Source organism: Stegastes partitus, unplaced genomic scaffold (assembly GCF_000690725.1).
Source record: "Stegastes partitus isolate 25-593 unplaced genomic scaffold, Stegastes_partitus-1.0.2 Scaffold473, whole genome shotgun sequence".
NCBI classification, from domain to species: domain Eukaryota; kingdom Metazoa; phylum Chordata; class Actinopteri; family Pomacentridae; genus Stegastes; species Stegastes partitus.
Window position 1 is genome coordinate 47,090 of NW_007578204.1, and position 23,653 is coordinate 70,742.

A 23,653-nucleotide genomic window follows, 5' to 3' on the forward strand; every position below is an offset into this window, starting at 1 on the left:
CAGAGCAGACTTTAGTAGGTTAAGAGGGACAAAAAGGGAGAAATGCTTGAAGCTGACAGAAATAAGAATTTACACAAAACCAGCAGAGAAGAAGAAGAAGAAGAAGAAGAAGTGCATATAGAGTAGGATCTTCAGTTTGACTCTGTGCACCTTGTTGCAAAGGGATGTGTGTTCTGTGAGTCATGCACAAACTCATCCACCTCAAACCACCAAACACGAGCGAATGCCGCCACTCGGCCCCGCCAACCATCCGGGTGGGCGAACGCTTGAACCTGAACCAACAGGACCTGAGCCGTTGCTTCCCTGTCCTCTCTGCTCTGCACTCTGCTCCTAGATCAGCGCTACAATGGCTTGTTCCTCTTCCACGACGCCACCGCCGGAGAGATAAGCAAAACCTGGAGCTGACCCAAAATGAAAGCTCAGCATGCACAAAAGCCACATTAATCCTATTGAATTCCTCAGCATGATCGACAGCGCCAAGTCCACTAATTAATTCAGGATCCCTTCTGCGACGGCTGTACATAGCAGACACAGTGAATATATGGAGTTGTTTACATGCACACGCTCCTTTAGTATTGATCTCTTTGTCTGTATGTGTGCATGTGTATCTGCGATTTCAAACGCGTGCCTTTTAGCAGGACTCGATGACATGTAGCATACAGCGACGCAAAACAGTCACCAAAACCATTAATTGCCCCTTCCAAGGGAACAAAAACATTATTTTTCCAAATGAGTCCTCTTGAGGATATGACTAAAGTGCAGCAGTAGTTCAGTAAACACTCAGTAAAAAAAGTAGGACTTCTACAGTAGCTGCTCGTGCACATTTTCTAGCGAACAAAGGTTTTGAAGAGAAGATTAGCTCGGGGAATGGATTGTGCACAATGATGCAACTGGCAGAAAGGCGAAAAAACAAAGCTAACTATCTGCCTGCCTATCTGCTTGTCTGACTATTTGTGTAGACTTACCTTTCATACCGAATTTGGAGCGTCGGCCGTATTTGTTGATGAGAACAAAAAGGACGAGGAGGAGGACACAAGCGAAGCCCGCCAAACCCACGGCGATGGAAACCTGGGGAAAACGAAACAGCGTGTCAGACTCAGGCAGCGATCAGTGGAATGTTTTCGCTTCATAATCCTTTCCAGATTTCTGATCACCTTAAACACGGCAAATCAACAGTTTAAGCCACTCGTTTGTGACTGCTGCTTCCTCTCACAGAACACACCGGCACTGAAAAAAAGTTAAACACCTGTCTTGTTTGTGATGTGTCATGGTTGACAGAATGTAATTTAAATATGATTCTCATCTACAGCCAGACTTACTGTATGATGTGACTCTAAGCAACTGCTGCCGCTGTGAAAAATCCTGGCTTATCCTCATCATTACAACGTGTTATTTAAACTGTACAAACTTGGATGCCGAGGAGAGAAAAAAATGCCAATAATTTAGCATTTATTGGTTCACTCAGTACAGTTTGCTTCTCATCATCACCTACAGGATTTAATGTTCTCATGTTTAATGTCAGTTTTAATAATACAACAAGAAACTATTTCTCAAGGATGAAATAAAAATAACTCATTAAGATTTAAGTAATCATCATAGATTTTTGGCTCATCGCAGCATGAAAGGCACAAGTGTAAATGCAGCACAAGATTATGTAAAAAAAAAAAAAAAAAAACGCAGCATGAAAGGCACAAGTGTAAATGCAGCACAAGATTATGTAAAAAAAAAAAAATTACAAATGTCGCCCGTTTATCCTCCTCCTCAAAAAAAAAAGACAAATTATTTAAAGAATAAATAATGGAGAACTATTTTTGTGGTGAAGTGTGGAGGATGAATTCAGCGATCTCATCGCCTGAGGGAAGAAACTGTTTTGAAGTCAGGTGGTACGGCAGCGGATACTTCTGTATCGATTGCCAGACGGCAGCAGTGCGAACAGGCTGTGGTTGGGGTGAGGATTGTCTTTGAGTATCCTTTGGGCTCTGTGCAGACACATTGTCTCACCGACACCACTGATGCTCAGTAGATGGTACCGACGATGTTCTAGGCAGTTATAATCACCGGCTGCAGAGCCTCGGTGTCTTGGGCTGTGCTCGTCCCATACAAGTTCATGATGTTTCCAGTTAGGAAGCTTTTTGCTGCTTTTGCTGCAACATTAACTTATCGAGGGAATTTAGCTTCACTAAGTTTCTCTAAGAAGTGAAGCCGGTGATATGAGGTCAGGTGATATTAATACTCAAGGAATTAAAACCCTTAACGCCCTCCACTGATGGATGTTTGTCTTTGCCTCCTTTTTCGGATTAATAATAAGACTCTGATTATTAACTTAAAGAGGTGGACTAGTTCCAGGGTCTCAGTATTGTGTATCATGCTGAGTCACTGTTGCGGCTCACTGACTTGCTTGATGGAACAGAGCCACTGTTAGCAAAATCCTTTTCTCTGCTTGTTTCTTTTCCTGCTATGACAAGTCAAAATGTCTGCAGTGAGAAAGGTGTACACGCTGGTAAATGTTGGATTTCTCCACATGCTGAAGCAGCCTGCATGGGACTAACAGTAGAGAGGTATACAGAATGTAAAGAGGCTGGAGAGCAGTGCTTCTGTGTACTGATTCAAACACAGGAACAACACAAAGGCATGTTGCGATGGAATCACAGGACTAGTGTTTTGGATCTTGCACATCTGGGTACTTGGCCTTCATTGTGATGTCAATTACACACCTGTTAAGTTTCCTAGCTGTATCTTGCACGATTGTGACTCGTCTGCATTAACAAAATCTGTCTACTGACAGACAGACAAACACCTGTTAAAGTACTTCAATCCACCTTTGTGGTCATTCTCACCACACAAATATCCTCAAGGATGACATTTTGCCATGAGGACACACACATACACACACACACACACACACACACAAGGTGAAAACACTGACTGCATTTTCTATCATGTCTGGCAAAGAAAAAAGAATAAGAATGAATTGAACAATGTTTTTCTACAGTTTGCTCTAACTGTGCATCTGGCTACCTGCCTAATGCAACACTGCACTAGTAATCTTGCAATCATATCATATTTGAAATGTAATAATTATATGTGTACTACCAGTAAATAGTATTTTTGTTAACGTTCAAGTCATAATTCTAAGTGGGAAAGTTACATTTTGCAACATATCTGACTCAGCACTAAATAGCACAGAAGTGAAAAACAAACAGACATTCGACAAACGCCACTGTTATTGGTACCTACCCCTCACATACGCAATTCTGCCATAAAACAGTCTTGTATTACCACTATTAATAATGTTTTAGCTCACAATTCCCTCACTCGATAGCATGACATTCTTTGAGGAAATGTATTTGATGTTTGTGTCTCACTACTTTGTTTGGTTGGTGTTCATTGATTAATTAGCTGCAGTCTAGCAGTTGAAGTTGTCCAGTGCCGTGGACACTCCCATTTCCCATCTCTTCCATTATATTCTCTTCTACATGACATGAACACAGCCAAGAGGCAGATTGTTTCCACAGATAAGGAGCATTTTGACAGCTACCTACTTCGCTGCCCACAGTGTGGAAGCTAGGAGGTAACATGAGCAGGTTTACTATCACTTGTAGATGCTCCAGTGACTCCATTCGGTTTTCGAGAGACAGTGTTATACATGTGCCAAACACACTGTTTGGTATTCATGCTAAAGCATTTTCTCTTTTAACGCTAAGATTGAAAAATGTAATAACGTGACTTCTAAATGGATCATCAACTCATAATGATATGGACGCTGACTTTTAGTTTCAGCTTTGTGACACATCATGTATACAGTTATAATGTGTATTATACTAAAATGCATTATTGAAAACTTCTTTAAGAGGATTCTCATTTTAAAACAAGTTATCTGGAAACATTAAAAAGCCAGCATGAAACAGCAGTTTCATCCAATTCAGGGAGCTTACATTAATGTGATAAAGTCTGAGTGCAACAGCCGTCATTGCACTCTGCAGAATTGACAACTGCAGGCTAAACAGAAGAAGCCTGTCTTTGTCTATCACTGTATGCATCACAGAATGTTTCAGAAATTACAAGTGGTGAATCTGCCACTGTGAGCAGGTGCAGCAAAAGTGACACAGAGATTTGACTGTTGATATTTTCTGCATTGCTGGGTGTAAGCACAGCCTTCTTCACTGCATTTTGAACTGGTCACAGCACGGAAAGCGCATGTGTAATTAATAACACTAACAATGGCTCACTTCCATTTAGGTATCCCAGTAAGACATGTCAGTGAGCCAGTTTGCACACACCCAGGAAACTGGAACTGTCGCACCTCACTGACAGCAGCTATTATTAATATTATTAATTACACCTGTGCTTTTCCTGCTATCATATGTCAAAATGTCTGCCGCAGAAAAAGTCCATTAACAGCCCAGTAATGGTGGCTTCGTCTATCGCAACGGTGGCTCTGTCTATTGAAGTACAGTGGTAGAAGACTTTACAAAATCCACCACATTACGTAACATTTCAAAACAGCCTCAGCCACTGCAGGATGGTGCGACCGTCATCAACATCATTAGTGTCCAAACATACAACTTTGTAACACTGTTAGCTGTGTTTGGAGTCTTTTTGTGCCTCCGGATGCATGTCAAGTCTTTTGTCAAATAAAAAAAAAAAAGCAGTTTAGGTTTGTGTTGGAACACACAGCAGCTCTTTGCTGAGACCAGGGGCGCCATCTTTAGCAGCTGTTTCATCAACATCATTAAGGAGAAAACTCACCCCGAATGTATCTTCATCTGGTCGGCCTGAACCTCCCTCTGACTGCGGATCTGCAACACAGAGACAAAGAAACAAGGCATCAGTGGTTGTGGAAGGGAACAAACCTTTAATGGCTGTGGTTTACTCCCACACTCCTTTATAGTAAATGTGTATAATGGTTTCACACTTCTTTATTCATGCAGTGTATTCTCAGGGAGGATGTATTTCAAGTACAAAATACAGCGGATACAATGAGCTGGGTTTTTTTTTTTTCTTTTCTTTTTTTTTCCAATCTGCAGTGGTGTAATCCCACTTGTTTATGCACTCATTATCACATTCAATAAGTGCAACATTTATACGAGTTAATGCACAGCCCAACAGACCAGCATTAGGTGATCCAATGGGCTCTCCTATGTACATAATTGAGAGCATATTTTCTGTATCTCCACAAAGTCAAATGGTTTTATTAATATTTTCAGATAGGGCTCATTGCTAGTTGAAAACATCCTTTGGTGCTTTCCTCATTTTGTGCGTCTCTGCTTTTATATAAACTCTTGAAAAATAGGAGAATTGAATAAATGTTAAGTGTCTCGACACGGGCTGCTCTCCTTCAAGAAGTGGACTGACGCAAACAGAGAGAACGTTGCCTTCCTTGTGTAGTGCCATAAAAACCTTGAGACAATATTGACGAGCAACCCATTTTTATTTCTATGGGCTGATAAAAGGCTTTCAGTTAGAAGTCTGCACAGCCTTGAATGTATATTGAAATGGTTCCTTCCAAAGCTTGAGATTTGCCATCCAGTCAGACTCAAGCCTCGGATGGAAATAACAGAAAAAAATAATCTTTTATTACAGTTGTACAGAAGTACGCTTGTGCTTGTACATATGAAAAACAGAATAATTGAAACAAGCTGCTTTAGAATTAAAAATAATTATACAAGCAGAAAGAAGGAAAAGAAGCGCATACAGCCTGGAGCACCGAATATCAAATTGGGTCAAATCAGCTAAAGAATGCACCAAACTAACTCACATCTTTATGAAAAAAAAATCTCATTTTGGATCAGGTAACAGAACTCTAGCGGTCTGCAGAACTAATTTCTTCATGTTAAATTGCTACATGTCACACCTTTACAAACAAGTGTTTTGGCAAACAGCAGTGTGCCATGAAAGGGAGCCATGAAACAAAATGAACTGGTATGAGGGAAGCTCCATTCTGAGGCCTCCAGCCAGGACATCAGAGAGTAATTGTGGGCAAATTAATGGCCACATGGTAGACTGGCTGCCACTGGCTCAGACACACACGCATCACACTGAAGTGTGAGTGTGTGTGTGTGTGTGTGTGTGTGTGTGTGTGTCCTAACTACCATCTCTGCGTCCCTCCTTCCCAGCCTTCATCCCTGTCTCCTCTCCTCCCGCTGCCCTCCTCTCTCCTCAGCAGTGTCAGTATCAGTCAGCCTGTCAGTCTCCTCTGCACGGCTGAACTCCCTCACACACCGCCGCTATAATGCTTCACACTCTAAACATCTCTCCTTCACCTGCCTTGCTCCCAGAAAGCTGCCTGACCGCGTGCATGTAAGGCAACATGAGGCCTGCCTCATGCAGCTCGCCACGCAGTCGGCATCCATCCGTCTCCATCCCTGGCCGTGCTGCGGCTTTATAATCCATGTCTGATTAGAAAGAATGGCCTCATATGGAGATGGAAGAAGCCTCTGATGAAGGTCAGAGATCAGACCAGCCCACTTTGTTTAAGCCGTCAACAGAGAGTCTGCCACAACAGCCCGAAGCCAAACCACACATCACACACAGGACATTTACGATGCAGTGTGAGAGCGGGCCAAAGCCATCGGTCCAGCAATATCACTGCATTTACACTGTACTGCTTCCCAAACATTCACACATCACCAGCTAACGGGGGAGACTCGCTTCGTTACACCGCGGCTGGTTAGGTAGGGGTTAGAGAAGCATCATTATGCACAATGAGTTGCTGATACAATTCCCGTTAAAGAGAATGACTAAAAGCTTGGCTGGCTCAAGTTGACATACTGTAACTACTGCGCTCCTGGTTTGATTCCAGCAGGAGGCCTTTGTTGAATGTTAGATTTAATCATTAGTCCTCGTCCTAAAATCCTCTGTTGTAGCATTAAAAGGCAAACATAAGGTGTGAATTTACAAACAATAAACAGTCCTGTCTCCCAAAAATCTCCTACATGCTTCTGAACTGCATTATCAATTACCTTTTGGGATCATATAATACTAAGCACTAAGATAATACGAAACAAATACTGGCACAATATCATCTACGGCAGTTGAGTACTTCTATACCTCTACATGGTTCTTGTTTTAAAGTGAGTCAGCTTTAAACATTTAAAAGGCAGCTGTATGTGGTGTTTTCAGTCAATTCATGGACATAGTATTACCTGGAATGGCTAGCTAATATCGTAATGTAATCAACTGGGAGATGTCTTTGTTCCTTTTCGATGAGTAATTTTTAATGTTAAATCCCTGAGGAAGGGTCAAACTGCTGCAAAGTTCTGTGAGCCGATGGTTTTAGCACGCGTAGCATGGTTCCATTTCATAATGGGGGCTACGTATTTATATTAAATTTCCCTTCTGGGATAAATAAAGTATTTTTTCATTTCATTTCATTCATTTTTCATTTCATATATTTTTCACCTCAAGAATCCACTAAAGCTTTGGGAAAAAATGTAAGGTCAAAATAATCAGTCCAGTTGCTGAATCTTCACCAGCATCTGATGTAATCTGCCTAATTTTGTTTACATTTGTCCTGACTTTCATAAGACAAGGGCACTACTGCCTCCAATTCTGGTTGCTTCTGCTTTCTTGGCAACGCTACGAGCCTGTTAGTAGTATTAGTCTAATGTTGTTTACATGTGTAGTTATTTTGGGCTTTCAGCTTAATTTCGGTCTTTCGCACACAAGCCTGAAGCACGGCCAAGACAGCAGCAGAAACCTGAAGTGCAGCAGTGCTCTTGCCTTATCAAAGTTGGCAACTGGACTGATTATTTCTCTCCTTACAGTTGTTCAGGTGGACTGCTAAGGTAAAATAAATGAAAGTTTATGTGTGAGCAGGGAGGTCTGAAGCACTGCTATATATCCTGCCATCAAGGGCAGGGCTTGACTACTGAGGTTCTGGGTTACTAATCAAAAGTCGGAGGTTCAAGAGGTTCTGCTCCAGGGGCGTCTTGTGATGGCTGACCCTGCATCCAAACGGGATGTGCAAAAAGAGAATTTCACTGCGTTGTAATGCATTTGTAACAGCAGAGCATTCTTATAAACAGTAAGATGCAAAAGACGAGAAGTCTAAGGAAGAAGGTCTGAGGAGGGAGGTCACATGCAGTCTTAAATCTGGGCTTAACAAACCACCAATCAAGACATCAGAGTCCAGCTAGTCAAGCACAAACGCCTACATAGCAGCAGAATCCGAATGTGGACGACAGGATGCCTCATCATGACATTGTACTGCAATGTACTGAGCAGGACATCAAACCTCCCAAAATCTAAAAAACAACAGAGAAGTGTCTGCTGATTTTCAAAGCCATGGGCCATTAAGAGGCCACTAGTCTGGTTTAGAGGCCTTAAACTAAATGGGCTGTAACACGACACCATACTATAAGAGGAATAAAATACTGTTTAGTGTAAAGACTCAGCATGAACCCAAACAACATGAAAACACCCTGCAGCGTTGCCAGTTGGATTCTTCGACTGGATGACGTGATCCAAGCAAGGGAGGTGAATACTGTGCCCTGTCACTATAGAGCCTGGGATGCCCTTGAGCAGTCATACAGTATAATGAGAGCTCAGAGTGTTTAGCAAAGCCAACCTCAAATTAATAATAGAAAAATCTAGGCAGCAATACCAGCAGCTTTTTTTTTTTTTTGGATTGCAACACAAAGTGAACAAATTTCTCCATGGTTACTATCTCAATAGTGGTAGTCTAGCATTAAAGGATGTGTTTGCATATGTGTGCACATTGACACCAAACAAACAAGCAGTAAAAAGAAAAAAAGAGAAGCTAAAAAAAGTAGCAGCGTTACATTTGAAAATAGGAGCACTCACCTACTTCCACTGTGTCTGCAAAAGAGAAGACAGAGAAAGTCACGCTATGTCAATAAATTGACACAAGGTATTAACCTTGGAATATTGACCATGGGGAGAAATTTGCCAGTCTTTGTGGGTTTATTCCCCCTCCCTGTGAACTCAGCATGAACTGAAAGTGAACAATCTACCTGACTGAACTGTGGATGAACCCTGGCGGCTATCCAGCCAGCAGGGATCAGCTGCACAACCTGCACCTTGTGAGGGAAGATTTTAATAAAAACTAAGAGCTCCCAATAGTTCCTCCACCTACAAGGGAACCTGTAATTTATACAACAGGTAGTTAAAACAAGAAATTCAACTGGTCGAAGACTTGTTCCAATGTTGATGCTCGCTCCCAAAAAAAGTAGGCCATACCAGCTCTTGTGGGAATCAGAGAATTACTTGGCAGTATTTCTTCTTTTCTCCTGTGCTTTGATTCTTTGGTAAATCAAGAAGAATCAAGGCAAGGCCCAGGCAGTAAAAATGTGCTAGTAACCCTTGTACAAATGCCATTTTACCCACGAGTATGCATGCAGTTGTAATTAAGGGAGCGTCGGTGCTGGCAGCTGCCAACAGGGCATCACTTTCACCCACAAGCACAATAACTATCATGAAGAAGTTTCCCACTTACTGTTGTCAGGGTCAGGGTCAAACAGGAAGTGACCATATACTGTCTTGGTGACTGTTCCTAGAGGGTTGCTGGCCTCCAGAGTGTAATTGCCGTTGTTGATGTGTGTCGGGTTCTGGAACGTCAGACAGCCCTCGAGGTAGTCCTGGTAGAAGTCCATGTCAGTGCGAATGTAGTCATTCTGCAGAATCTCCTTCTGTTTGTGGAACCAGCGCAGCTTGGGGTGGGGGTATCCTCGTACTGTGAATTCAATGCAGGTATCAAGGCGCTGCTCAGGCTCAGCCAGTCTCAGGATGACGGGAGGAACTGCAGTTAAGATGGAGAGATTAGAAACAGTTTAGGCATGGCGACACATCCAAATCATGAAGGAAAGAGAAGAATGAGCAGGTCACCCAAAAGTCCCATTGTCCCTTTTAAAACCCTCATCAGTGGCCTGTTTTTGTGTTAAATGCAGTATTACAAAAAAAAAACCTTTGTGTCAAGAAAGTTCCACAACCCTAGGGCTGGTGAAAACCTTTCCTAATTCTCTGCATAACCTTAAAAAATGCAGCAGCAGACTAAACACCGCAGCCTTGTTCTGGGAAAGATGACATTTAGGAAACAGGTTTCTTGCCTGCAAGTGGCAATGAGCCTTTTACTGCGTGTTACATATTGCAGCAGTACATGGGATGGGACAGTGAGGGGAACAAACAGATAGAGGGACTCCTCTTGCTTGAAATAGACAGAGGAATTTCCTCTACATGAACAAGCACGGAGCTTCTCTTTGCTGACATGCAGTAACACACCTCTGAATCCACAATGCCGCCAAGCTGAGAGGCAATTTATCACTTTAATACCATCAGATACATTTCATAAACAATTCATCCTCTGATTTGTCTTCGCGATGAGTCACTCTTGCTGCTACATCATCAAAAGGAAATATTTGGCAGATGGTATTACCTGGCAGTCTCTCTCTCTCTGTGTCTGTTCTACATACCAGCTGCCCCCCCTCTCAACCTACCCCGTCACCTCTACTGCTTATATGCACACACACACTCATGATACATCATTTCTTTGTTTGTTGCTGGGTCTAAATGAAGCCTGCAGTTTCTCCAGGCATGTGCAAGCATACCTATTTATTCAACTACATCAGAGCTGCATGTGTATGTTAATGCTGTCATTCAGCTGCCCCAATGAATCCTCACCTGGAGTAAACAGAACAGGGTTTCTTGTGCAGTTCTGCAGTTAATTTTCTGGCATTTTCAAGGTTATTTCCCTACCTACTTTAAAACTTTAATATCTTGGTCTCCTTCGTAAAGAAAAGTCTACGTTATCGCAATATTCCATCATTTGGTATGATATTACTTCCATTGCTATGTGTTTGTTTTTCATACAAAGAAAAGATCCTGTATTACTTTACAAAGGTTTGATCTGTATCTGTAGCATCATTACAAAGTTAGCATTATGCTCTTTCTTGGGGTGTGTGTTCTGTGTTCTGTGTTCTGTGCAATAGGAGCTCACAAGTAATTCAAAGTAGCGGGTGTGGAGTTGGACACCAAGCAGATTAAAACTATGATTAAATTTCAAGTAAATGTATGAATGTTTTATCTCGCCACATTTTGTTGCACAAGCAAGCATCACTGGAAAGGTCAAAAAGGTTTAATCTGGTATGTGCCCCATCATACTGCAATGAATACTTCAAGAGCGATTCACCCCAAAATAAGTGATTTGAGTTTGGATACAAAGTGCGTCTGTCAGGTTTTAAAGATTATGAAGTTATTTATAAACTATAAATTAATACTAGAGACAGGTGGGTGGATTAACCTGTTTGGAGGCCTTTAGGCTAAGCCAACAGCAATTGCCCCATACTAATCACCTTCTGTGCGTTGTATCATATGTACTGTATCACCAGAATCCTACATAGATCCAGGTTTACTGTGTCAATTTGAGATGTGCAATACAGCTATGTTAGCAACACTGTGATAAATTTCTTAGACCCAGCGTAGCTTTAAGCAATGCTAACAGATGGTGATAATGTAAACATGCAAATGTTTAGCATGTTTAACGCTTACCATATTCAACATCGTAGCTCAGCATTGTCGCATGCTAATATTAACTCATTAGAATGAAACATAAAGAACACCTGAAGCTAAGGCGAATGTCATTAGTCATAACTCAGTAAGGCAAGGCAAGTTTATTTGTACAGAGCATATCATATACTATAGTCAGCATTGAAAAGCTAAGGGGGACATGATTATCTGAAGCTAATTTATCAGTTCAACAATTTCAACTTCATAGTGACACTGGCAAAAAAAAAGTCAGGGCTTTGCCGAAGTCACTACAATTCATCCTCTGGGGCCCAGGAATGCCTGTACAATGTTTAATGGCAATCCATTTATTCGCTGCAGAAATATTTCAGTCCAGAGCAAAGGATAGACCAACATTGCCATGCTGCTAGCAAAAGATTTCTATAATCCTCTCATCCGCAGTCATATTCCCCAGCAGTCAGCTAAGTAAGGTAGTCCAGATGCCGCTCTCCCCGGAGATGTTTTCCAGCGCTTCCTGGGGGACGACAATGCGTTCTGAGGCTAGATGAAATATATAAACTTTCCTCTGCGATCTGAGTCTACAAAGGAGCAATGACTACTCCAAGCTCCCCCCGGACGTCTGAGTCGCTTGTATTTGCAATTTCATTCTTTCAATATCAATCTGCCCATCAGTCTCCTTTTCATTCTCACTCTTGAGCAAGACTCAGATATACTTAAAATCCTTCATTTGGGGCAACAACTCACTCCTGAGCTGGAGGTTTTCCACCAGGAGTTGGTGGCTATCATCTCTCATCTGATAACAGTCAGTTGAACCACATCACTGTTGCTTGGGAATCTTGTCCAGGAAGATCACAAACAGAATTTGATCTGTACAAGGCAGGGCCAGAATGAGATTAGGATTTTTTTTTTCATGGCTGATTTGAATAGGTGGTTTGTCGTCGTTGATCAAACAGTATTTCTAAAATACACATTATGCTTTCTCAGAACCACAGACCTAAAAAATCCACTTCCTCACAGCATTTCAACGTCACTTCCAGAGCTGCTTCATGTCCTGACTGGCCAGCTGTGAGAAGGTGAGCAAGCAAGCAGGGTTCAAAACTTCTTTCTCATGTCTTTTTTCTTTTAAATTTTTGCACACCTCTTTCTGTCACTTCTCAAGTGAGCACCTGAGATCAACACCATGAACGCCCTCCAGGAGAGTCCATTTATATCGCTTTTCCGGTGTGGTCATATCAAATAGCTCCAAACACATTTGAGCACAACCCTGCTGTAACTGTAAACACTGCAACTGTGTTTTATCATTAACAGACAGTGATAGACTGTGACTAATTAATTTTAAATGATTGCTCGATAAATTGATAATAAAAGTAACCGTCAGTTTCCGCTCCGTCGTTGATAGCGCATGTTTTCAAACCAAATCATCATCCAGTAAAGACATGAATAAACTATTTATTGGTGTGTGAAAGCTGTCATTTCATAAACGCCTCTGGTGACAGACAATAGTGACAATAAAGTCATTCAATTGAACTAAAGGCTAAGGCTTGTGTATGTGTGAACGGGTTGGTGTGGGGGCGTGTGTGGAACTGCGATTTTGAGCACAGGAAGAAAGAGAAAAGATGACAGTAAAAAAAAAAAAAAAGACAGAGGAGGAAAGAGTGAAGTGAGGGCGTCTATGGAGCCGTGCAGCATAAACAGAGGGAGAAAATAGTGAGGAAAAAATGAAATTCTCTTGTTGATGGACAGTTAGGGGCCGATCCATTTTCCCCTGAGCGTGGCTGTCAGCCCGGTCTCGGTCAATACAATACAAGTCATTACGGCACTCTACACTGGTCTGAACCAACATGGTGTCCTCGTGGCGCTCAAACAGATGACAAGCTTTGATAACTACATGTCTTTGATCAGCGAGAACAATGAGTACAAGGCTAGTTGTGCAGTATTATCTAGTGGTAACACTGTTGGTATATTTCAAACACTACGCTCCAGCCAGACTACAGATAGGACATCATGGCTGGCGGTGACAGAGGAGGCAGCAGCTTCATAGGACAGATACTCCTACACATTCCCTATGGGCTGAAAACACAATGTGTTTAAGTTAACCCGTTAGAAGCAGCACAGTTACATGTCTCAGGATGGATTTCATCACATCATTTCTTCAATAACTACTGTAAATAGAGATTATGCCTTGTTTCACCTGTGGAGCCACTCGGGGAACAGAACTACTAACCCAGGTGTAGGTTAGTGCCATATTCCTAATAGAGAGCTACACCTTGCCAACAAGACTAAAGGAGGAAAACAGGGTACGCTGTGTGAGTCCGCACTGCTGTAGAGCTGCTATTGTTCCCGACAGCAGCAGAACAATGGCCCCGCAGAATTTGCATTGTGGTTAATTACGGTTTCACTAAAATAGGGAACTCATCTTTGAATGCAGAGAATGTCACTTGACGGCTGGTAATTTCGCTGTCAATCAGATTACTCCCTAATCAGAGCAGCAGTTTAAGCTATTTTATGACATTTCCAGAGACAATAGGCTGCACAGGGGAGGAAATGTAATTACCATCAGAGCATGTGGTGAAAAATTAATAAGTTAATTTGCAGCACCAGCAGAGTGTCAACAGGGGAAAAAAATGCCTGGAGATGTACATCCATAGAGTGTCCGGATAGAGGAAGCCCTGAAGACTAGATGTTGCAAACTCAATCTGTCATTCCAGCGTGGTCCTTAGCAGCTCTGCTCCAGTAGGGAGTGTTTGAATTGGTGACAAATCTCCCCTGTCCTGTAGCGTGATGCATTGCAAACAGCTACAATAGATTGTGCTCTACAAGAGGAAGCTTGCTACAATGAGAAAAATGTCAGGTACCTCTGATAAATATTGGCTTTGAATAAAGTCTGTCCCAAATCTGCCCAGGGCCAATCTGCTGGGTAAACCTATGTAAGAGCTCAAGTATGTACTGTAATTTATGGTGTGGATATTAGAGGAACATTCTGATGGTTACCAAATCATTGCTTTATCATTGCTGAGGCTAGTTTTTTTTTTTTTTTTTTCCTCCTTTTCTCTTTCCGCTCAGATCAAGGCTGAGCTTTCATGTGGGCTGGAGGGTATATTCTTGCTAATTGGCTACATCAATTTCACTTGGTTTGTAACTGTGCAACACCTCATTGCATTCCAAATGTACCTGCATAATTTGGCTGTTCTGCTTGATAAAGGAGATTTTTTTTTTTTTTCTTTTTGTAAATTATTCTCTCAGACTGCCTGTGTCATTAATACGTGATACATTTCAGTCCCCAACATAAACCCGTCAAAGTTGCCATGAAAGACGTCTTATGCAAAAGAAAGCTACTAAGCGTTCTTGGCTCCGAGCATTTGTTCTGTACCCACGAGATTCTAAATAAGTATTTTGTAACGCAATTGATTGTTTGTTGCTCTCTGCCTGATTGAGTTGCAAGGCAATTCCCCATTTCTTTGCATTTTTATTGACGGATCGCATTAACACATTCAATTGTAGAATTACTTTTTCAGCAATGAAGTAAGGGCACAATCTTTTCCTGAACAAGTGCGGCTGTAGGAGTTAGATAACGTGGAGAAATACGACATACATGGTTGGTAAACATCTTGCAGATGCATTCAGCGTAAAAATGTCTTCATTATGTTTATGAAAAAGATAGTCGGTGCAGCATTACCCCTCTTGCAAATGAATTTGCTGATGAAAAGCCTTTATGAGCGTAATTTCGGGGGACAGCCTTGGCACAGTGTCACCTATCACACAGGATTACCTCTGGCTGGTTTTAACTGTTCACAATGAAGCTGTCAACAGTACAACTGCCACTTCAACTCTGAAAGTTAATACCAGCATTTTAGTTTTTTTCAGAATTTTAATATGCTGGATTAATTGTACCAAACTATGCCAGATTTTTACCAAACTATGGCAGCCCCCAGGAGAGCTGATGGCCCCTCATGTGGATAAGCCACTTGCTCAGTAGTAGGTAACATAATTTAATTCCAAGTAATCACTACACCAGCAGGCTTCGCTGATTAATGCCTTCAACAACAGAGTAACATCATTTTAAGCATTTATTTAGAGCATCCATGACAAATGAGCAAATAAGATTTAATAACCAAGACACAACTATTGAGAGACATAATGCAGATGTTGTGGTGACTTGTGCGGATATGTCTGTTGTGTCATGGTTGGCGAGGGTTGTCTCTCTTTTACAGAGCCAACAACATGACACATTTTTATTTCAAGACTTTAATGATCCCCCTACTTTTCTTTTTGCATACACATGGGACCCATTGGTTGGATTGCTATGACACTAGGTACAGATACTCACATTTACCTCAAATACCACAATCTTTCATTATCGTGACAGACCCAAAATCCGTCCATGACTTTGTAAGCTTTGTTGGCTTTGTAAGCTACTGACATTCCCATTGGCCTCAACTGGATTTGTTTGAGTGCTAATTTCCAAATGTCAGCACACTAACACAATAAAATGAAGATGCTGAACATTGTAAACATTATACTTGCTTACCATTACATATCAAAGACACATTTTCATTGTGATAATGTGCCCATATGATGTTTCTCATACGCTAGAAGACACATCATGAGCAAAGTAAGTGGTTAACACCATTACAGAGCATTTCCACCCTGACACTGCAGCATACTGACTGTCTCAAAAACACAAATTTAGACTTCCAAGATTTCACATAACACAACTACAGAACAAATCTTGTCTACTTGCAGAATAGAGCTTTTTAAACTTTTGGTCTTCTTCAGAACTGGTTCACAGTTTGAACACTGATGACTGAATTACTCCAATATGACAGTTTGCCAGTATATAGTGTTCAGTAGTTTAACTGTAGCTAAACAGAGTTGTAGATGAGCTGGTGTGCTCGAGCAGGTAAGGGACTATGTAGAGCCACACATTCTGCTGAAAGCAATAGTGTACAGTATTACATACAAGTCATTTTAAAGCAGGAGAAGATTATTTTTAGCCTCCATACAGACCCACAGAGCCACTAGAATGACTTTCATCGCCCAATATCAACTGATATTAACATATTTAGATGCACTATATGGACACTGATACCTGATGCAGGAGTCATCTTCCATTCACACCTGGAAATAAAATGTATTCTCATAATCTCAGTTGTGTCTACAGTTTAATCAGATGTCAATCCTATGGCCTTTGTGCTCACTCTGTACGTCTGACTGACCAGTCAACAGCTTCAATGCTCCCACTGGACATGTACACAATAGCCCTGAACACGTTCTTCTTCTTCAGGTGGATTTCCAACAGACTAGATGCATTGCATCACATTGCTGCCTCTCACAGGTTTACACAACAGGTTTAACCTACTGATAATTCCAATAAGGCCTTATTAAAGCTTTGCAGGCTGAGACTGCGGAAGTGAGTTGTTGTTGACATGCTGAGTGTGGAACTGATCCAATGTATTCTGATTGCATTTACACCTTTAACACATTAATATGCATTTCCTTTGTTTAGACAAGTTATCCAGATACAGAGTGCGTGTTAATCAAAAGTGCAACTGGAGCATCTGTCTCATTAATAAACTGTTCTGTGGCACTTCAGTTTACTTAACAGTTGACATCATGGTGATTGTTAACATTAACTGCTATACAAATTGACCCTGATAATGGGGTCAATTAATACTTTGGCGCTGAAGCAAAACTTCAAACCGAGGAATGTTTCCACTCAGCATTCATCTTAAGTCCAAGCTGAGAACCCACACTGCACTGGGAGAACATGCAAACTCAACACAGAAAGACCCGAGGCCCAGGCCGGGATCTTCTAGCTGTGAGGTGACAGTGCCAACCACAGAGCCACCGTGCAGCCCCCATGCTACAACATTCAGTGTGTAGTCACAGAGGGAGAAGCTGCTCGATTTAGCTTTTCCACCAAATGCATATTAGATTCCAAATGTCCCACAATTAACCTTGGTGACATTAAACAGAAACAGCAATGTAAATTAAGAGATTAATTAAACAAATTACCCGGAAAAGGCAAATATTTGATGTCAACATACTTACCTTCACGCAACATGGGCAGCATTAGTGAACTGACAACAGAGTTTTTCTCATTAAAAGTCCCAAATGGTGAAAATCTATTATTCATTGTGTTTTGTTGTTATAAACTTTAAAGTACAAAGTAGGGGTGGGACTTTAACATGTTCATTTATGCGAAAATAATGCGTTAAATCCCACCCCTAATATACTTTAAAGCGTTAATTACGATTAATTAATTACAACAAAAATAAAGCAGAAAAAAAAAAAATCAACGCATTGAATCGCAGTTTGCATCCCGGCAACATGAAACATTTGTCAGTGCCCAATTTCATGGTCCAACGATCACACTGATACATAAGATGCATCAGCGCTACGCTAACATCAACAAACATAGAGGAATCCGATGCATTGCTTGGACTGATGGAGGGTAAGTTTCATTTAAAAAACTGCCTGATGGAAACCTTGACAAGAGCATGGTTTTGTTCAACTTGTGCAAAAAAGAATATGCATACCACCGAAGCACATCAAGCTTAAGGTACCATCTGAAAACAAAGCATGTTGTAGCGAGCACAGAAACCACCGGAGCTGTTCGTGCTAGCAGTCCTGAATGGCAACGATTTTTTTTAACGCTATTTTTGTTGTAATTAATGACTCGTAATTAACGCGCTAACGTGTTAAAATCCCACCGCTAGTATAAAGTAAAGACGGGTAGGTTAAGAGGATGCTTACCTTTGCTTTTCCGACACACATCTAAATAGCTTCCCAGCTTTACAAGCCAATAAGAATCTGACTGCATAATGCTACATCGTGCTCAACATCAGCACAAACCAAAAGTCGTCCAGCCTAAACTTTGTATAATCCTGTCCCCTCACAGCTTCCAGACTGTAATACAGCCAGATTCCACATAAGATACATACAGATTTTTATAACTGCAGCATTGTCTGACAAACATTCATGTCAAAGTGAGACAGCTAGGACGAATATAAACTCCTGATATTGCTCATTTACATCTGTCACCTGCTGTAGTCAACTGTTTTGTCAATCACAGACACAGAGAGAGTCTTTTTCCTGAAGGGGGCATGGACAGCAGGAACGCAACCACATTTAAAACTACAGACACTGAAGAAGCCAGTTTGGAACAGCATGGGTTATAAAGTCATGGTGAAATGAACTCTCTCTGCAGTATTTTGAGCTAAAAAAAATTAAAAGACACAATTTGCTGACTGTGAGACTGTTAATTTGCTGAAGGGGGCACATATGGGACCTTTAAGGAATAGTACTTTCATATTAATACCCAAATTAAAGCAGCAATGTAAGTGCTGCATGTAGTGTAGGTTTATGTTTTTGGGTTTGAGTTACTGTGTCCACCAGGCTTCAATTCTCACTGCTGCAGCACTACAGATACAATCATTTAAAACTTCAGACTCACACTGTACGTTGAGCTGGATGGAGGAGTTGGTCATCCCCACCACGTTCTCTGCAATACACGTCAGCTGGAAGTTGTTGTCGTCTCGGCTGATGTTGAAAAGGGTCAGGTTGATGGAGTGGATGTTGGGCCAGTAGACATTCGACTATGGAAAGAGAGGCACAGAGAGAGAAGAGAGGTGTTTAGGTATGTGAAGGGTATACTGTAACGACATAGCATTATACTACTGGGGTTTAAATCTTTAATTACTTAATTAAAATTAAAGTTAATTATTCATTGGTTAAACTCCCGTGGAAGGAAACGAAATAAAGTCAAAGAGTACACACTTCCTGTGGGAATTAATCACTTCATTGATCTAGCTGGATCTTACTGCCATAGGTCTAGCATTGGGGGGAGAATGTAAAGAGTGATGCGCTGTAAATTTTGGCAGTAACTGGACTAATTAACTCACAACTGTTCACCTTTAGGTAGGCAACACAGTTCTTATGCCTCCCCTCTTTCCTTCAGTTGGCCAGGCTCCCACTCCCAAACACTTTACTCATCCTGATACAGTATCTGTCTACCCTTAAACATCAAGCCCGAGGCTGAGGTAACTTTCATCTGTAAAGTCACCGCAAGTATTAAAGACACAGATGACAAATACAGCCACACGGCAATTTCAGAGACCGCTGTTCTTCTCTTCTTGCTGTTTATCTCTGCAGTTGTTATTGCTATGACGTCCCCGGGGCCTTTCTCAGGGAGGGGGATTAGTGGGTTAACCGACTCACTCTGGGTTCAGCCCAGGCCTCTCAGTCACACAGAAGTAGCTTATTCTAAACAAAGGTTGATCATCACCACGCCATCCTATGCTGCATAGCTAATCAGAGAACTACATTGTAGGTTAAGTTTGGACAATGTTCGTTGTACGTGACAACGTGAATCATTTGAGTGTGTTCTCACAGTGCATTATGGTCTCCCTACAAATCTACTGCACATCACCTAAACACATGATTAGAACCCAGCTGATCAGAGTGATGATCTTGTTTTTACTTCCTATCTTCAACAGCACACCGTTATTTCAAATACCTTTGTTCAAGAGCGAAAAAACAGAAGAAAAAACTAATCAATCTCCAAATTAGTTAAGCTATGTTTGAAGGCGCAGGAGGATCAAAATGTGCTCGAACACTATCCAATCAGTGGAAAATGTGGTTCAACGGAGTAAAAGGAATTTTAAAGGAAGACAATTTAACACGAGTCTGAATTTTCTGGTTGGTCAGTATTGACGTTAAATTCACCTAAAACTGTTGTCAGAGCAACAAGTCCTTGAATCTTAATCTGCAAAAGGGCAGGCTTATTAACACCCTGATTCATGACCAAGACGTTTCAGAGGGTGAACTACACGTCTGAACTAAAGTGCTGAAACAAAGGTGTGCTTTCTTAGATTTCTAATGAAAGATACTGATGTAATTGTGATGCACATAATAAGATCCTCAAGATTTACCATGATATCAAAATGGGAATTTGAAACTTAACAATTGTTGAAGTCACGTTGCTGAAAATTGTTACAGAAATTAAAGCTGTTTGAGACATAGTTTCATTTTTATTCATCCATTTCACGCACTTAAGCTCCTAGTTAATCAATCCAGCTGTCCATGGAGGGCTCGGTTTCGTTTCCTTTATACACACATAAATGCAGCTCAAAGTATATTTTTACATTTCAACCTGTTTTCTTTCTTTTTTCTTTAGTGCTTCCAAATGCAGTCGACCTACAGGTAAATACAACGAATCCATCATGCTGCTGCTCTGCTAATGGTTCTCTGTTTGGACGCAATTTTATCATTGTCACTGAAAAACCCAACCAATAATGCAACTAACATCACTCGTAGCTATGACCATCAAGGAAGAATCATGTAGCAAATGAATGTAGCTGAGAACAACTATAGGATTGTGGGGTTAGCCTTGGTCCTCATGTTGGGATTGGAATCAGGCTGATTAGAGCAATTTTTAACTGATATTGGCCTGAAGCCTGATTCTGTGGTTACATCCGCTGTCACACAAGTGTCTTAAACTGGAACATTTTCTTAATTAATTATTCAGTTAATAATTGATTAATTTATGATACACAATAAACATAGTTGGCATCTATCCTGTGATGATCGCTGCTTTTAACCACAAGCACAAGATGAAAAATGTTGCGTATGTCATTGGGAGATAGAAAGACTATTCTAGTTGATCCCAGCTGGAAATAAGACATCTGCACTGGTCGGAGGGCATTAAGCATCACGGAAGACTTTGTTGGCATGTTGTGCCCATTTACAAGCCAAACCCTTACAACACCCTCCACTTGCCCACATGTAAGTACCCTTGTCCTCTGGCCCCTACAGTATTAAACAGTAACATAGTGCATCTAAGAAAATAGTATTGGGTATTGGCAGATAAATATTCAGTGACTTGGATTGGATCAGGGACAAAAACTTGACTGGAAAATTCTATAACACAGTACAAACTGTACATGAGAATAACTTGAAATGCCACTTCAATTGGTAATCTCTAATTTGTATCCTAATATAGAAGGGAGCACTTATACACCTTAAACACTGGATGCAAACCATCGCTTGTCACGTGACCCAACTCTTGCAGATCATAATATCTAATTGTTCAGCAACAATAAACATACAGAAGAGGTAAAAACAACATACAGCACAATAAATAACTAAATAAGAGAAGTTTAATGAGCATTTAGCCTACAAACCGTATGCCCAAATGCATGCTTGGATGGTTTCCTGACACAACATCTGCCATCTAATATAACTACAATCACATGATCAGCACTAAGCTAGCTGCATGAATGCTGATTCTCACTATAAAAAGCCAAGATAATGTCATTTAGGATTAAGAAAACAATCTTTAAACTGCTCAAAGAAGCAGGTTATTTGAATAAGAATTAATAAGATTTTTTATTCTGATGTTAGCCTGAATGACAGTAGATGCCAGAAAATGATCAGATGCCTCAAACAAAATTTTAAATGATCCACAACATTTGAAGTATTATTGTATTGCATTGTTTTTAATAACTTCTGTTTGGTGTTGATAATGTTGTTTTGTAGCCAAAGTAATAAGTGTGTGTTTCTGACCAGGTGTGTGTTGATGGAATGCAGGCCGCTGACAGTCCAGTCCACTTCAGGCAGCGGTGAACCAGATCCGTTGCAGCTCACCGTCACATTGTCACCCTCCATCACCAACACACTGCTGTGGCTCACGCTGATCTCTGGCAAGTCTGAAAACACAAATGTGCAAATAGACACATGTACGCGCACAGACACACAGACACACACACACACACACGCACAGAGGGTATGTTCACGTTAATACACATCTGTCACCGCTGGTGTCTACATATTTTCACACCAAATCAATTAATCACCTTTCATTAATGTAATAAAATTAGTACAAAGGAAGCAAAGGGACACACACTCACACACTCACCCACAAACACACACACACACACAAGAGATGTCACAGGGATGAGTCACCACCAGGAGATAATACTGCAGAGTCTACAGCCTCTGTCAGAATCAGCACGCAGCTCCTCACATCAGATTCACCCTCTGAACTCTGTCACACCTCCTCCCCCTTTTTCCTCAACTCCTTGTTCCTCTCCTCTTTCCTCTATTTCACCTTTAACCCTTCCCTTCCTTGTCCTGCTTTTCCTGTCGCTCTTCCTTCATTCCACTCCCTCTCTCTCCCACTTTCTCTTCCACTGCGTCCTCATCCTTTTCCCTTTTCTTTTTTTTTTTAAACCCTTTTTAAACACAGCCTGCTCCTCTCCTCCTCTTACCACAGTTGTGGATGTACATGTTGTGCAGTCGTATCTTGGAGGCTCCGTTCCTGCAGTACAGCTGCTGCATGTTAAGCCCGGCTTCTCCTCTCTGCTGCCACAGCTGGATCCAGCGGATGTCACAGCCGCAGTCGAACACCACGCCATCCAGACGCCTTGAAACACAATTAAGAAACGGTGAAATGAGTCACGACAACATACTGAACGAGAATTACCGCCTCACAGTTGTACGTCTCCACCAGTTTAGATCCGTGTCCGTAAAATAAAGTCTGTCGCAGAGACTTTGAAGGAAAGTAATAACAGTGATTAAGAGTATTCAGATCTGGCCAATAAAGCTGGTTCTGATGGAACACAATGATTCAAATATGGATGTTGCTGCAGAGAGGCTAAATCTAACATGTAGATGTTTCAAACAGAAGCACAATGACACACAGTAGTGACAACAATGCTACACATGATCAGACACAAAACAATGTGGAAATGAAAAAGAATTAACGATGTGTCTTCAACAACACCAACAAAATTAAAAGGCCTCTCCACCTGCTCTCCAACAAAATTGTTCACAATGGGAAGTAAACAAACACAGAAAAATGTATGTACTAAAACCAGATTTCCCGCATTTGTTTATGCTTCTTTTTAGGCCATGTAACCCACATTAACGAGAATACAACTCAATGGCCAATAATTTGACTGGACATTTTGCATCGCGTCAAATTTAGCCTGGAGCAGTAGCCTTAAGTAGAGCAGAGGAGTGGGCTGCAGGGATCCGGTAAGGCCACTTCTTTCTTACTCCACACCTCCACATTTGTGTCATTTGTAGTCCTTAGCTATCTACTTATTGTAAGACTTGTGCAGCTACATCAGGAAGGACCATAGACTGTATAAAAGATGGACGTAGCAAC

At 41.2% G+C, this 23,653-nt stretch overlaps 1 protein-coding gene across 1 annotated transcript in view; it reads right to left on the reverse strand.

The window, feature by feature from the left end:
• Positions 1-23,653, reverse strand: part of LOC103360916 (NT-3 growth factor receptor) — a gene marked incomplete at its 3' end in the record, with an annotated part of 179,647 nt that overhangs the window by 45,928 nt on the left and 110,066 nt on the right. The window contains exons 5-11 of the mRNA XM_008286851.1: positions 22,752-22,906; positions 22,048-22,190; positions 18,938-19,079; positions 9,458-9,760; positions 8,806-8,820; positions 4,750-4,799; positions 975-1,068 (exon numbers count right to left, since the gene is read on the reverse strand). Coding sequence (XP_008285073.1) covers positions 975-1,068; positions 4,750-4,799; positions 8,806-8,820; positions 9,458-9,760; positions 18,938-19,079; positions 22,048-22,190; positions 22,752-22,906 — 902 coding nt within the window. The remainder of the gene's footprint in view (positions 1-974; positions 1,069-4,749; positions 4,800-8,805; positions 8,821-9,457; positions 9,761-18,937; positions 19,080-22,047; positions 22,191-22,751; positions 22,907-23,653) is intronic.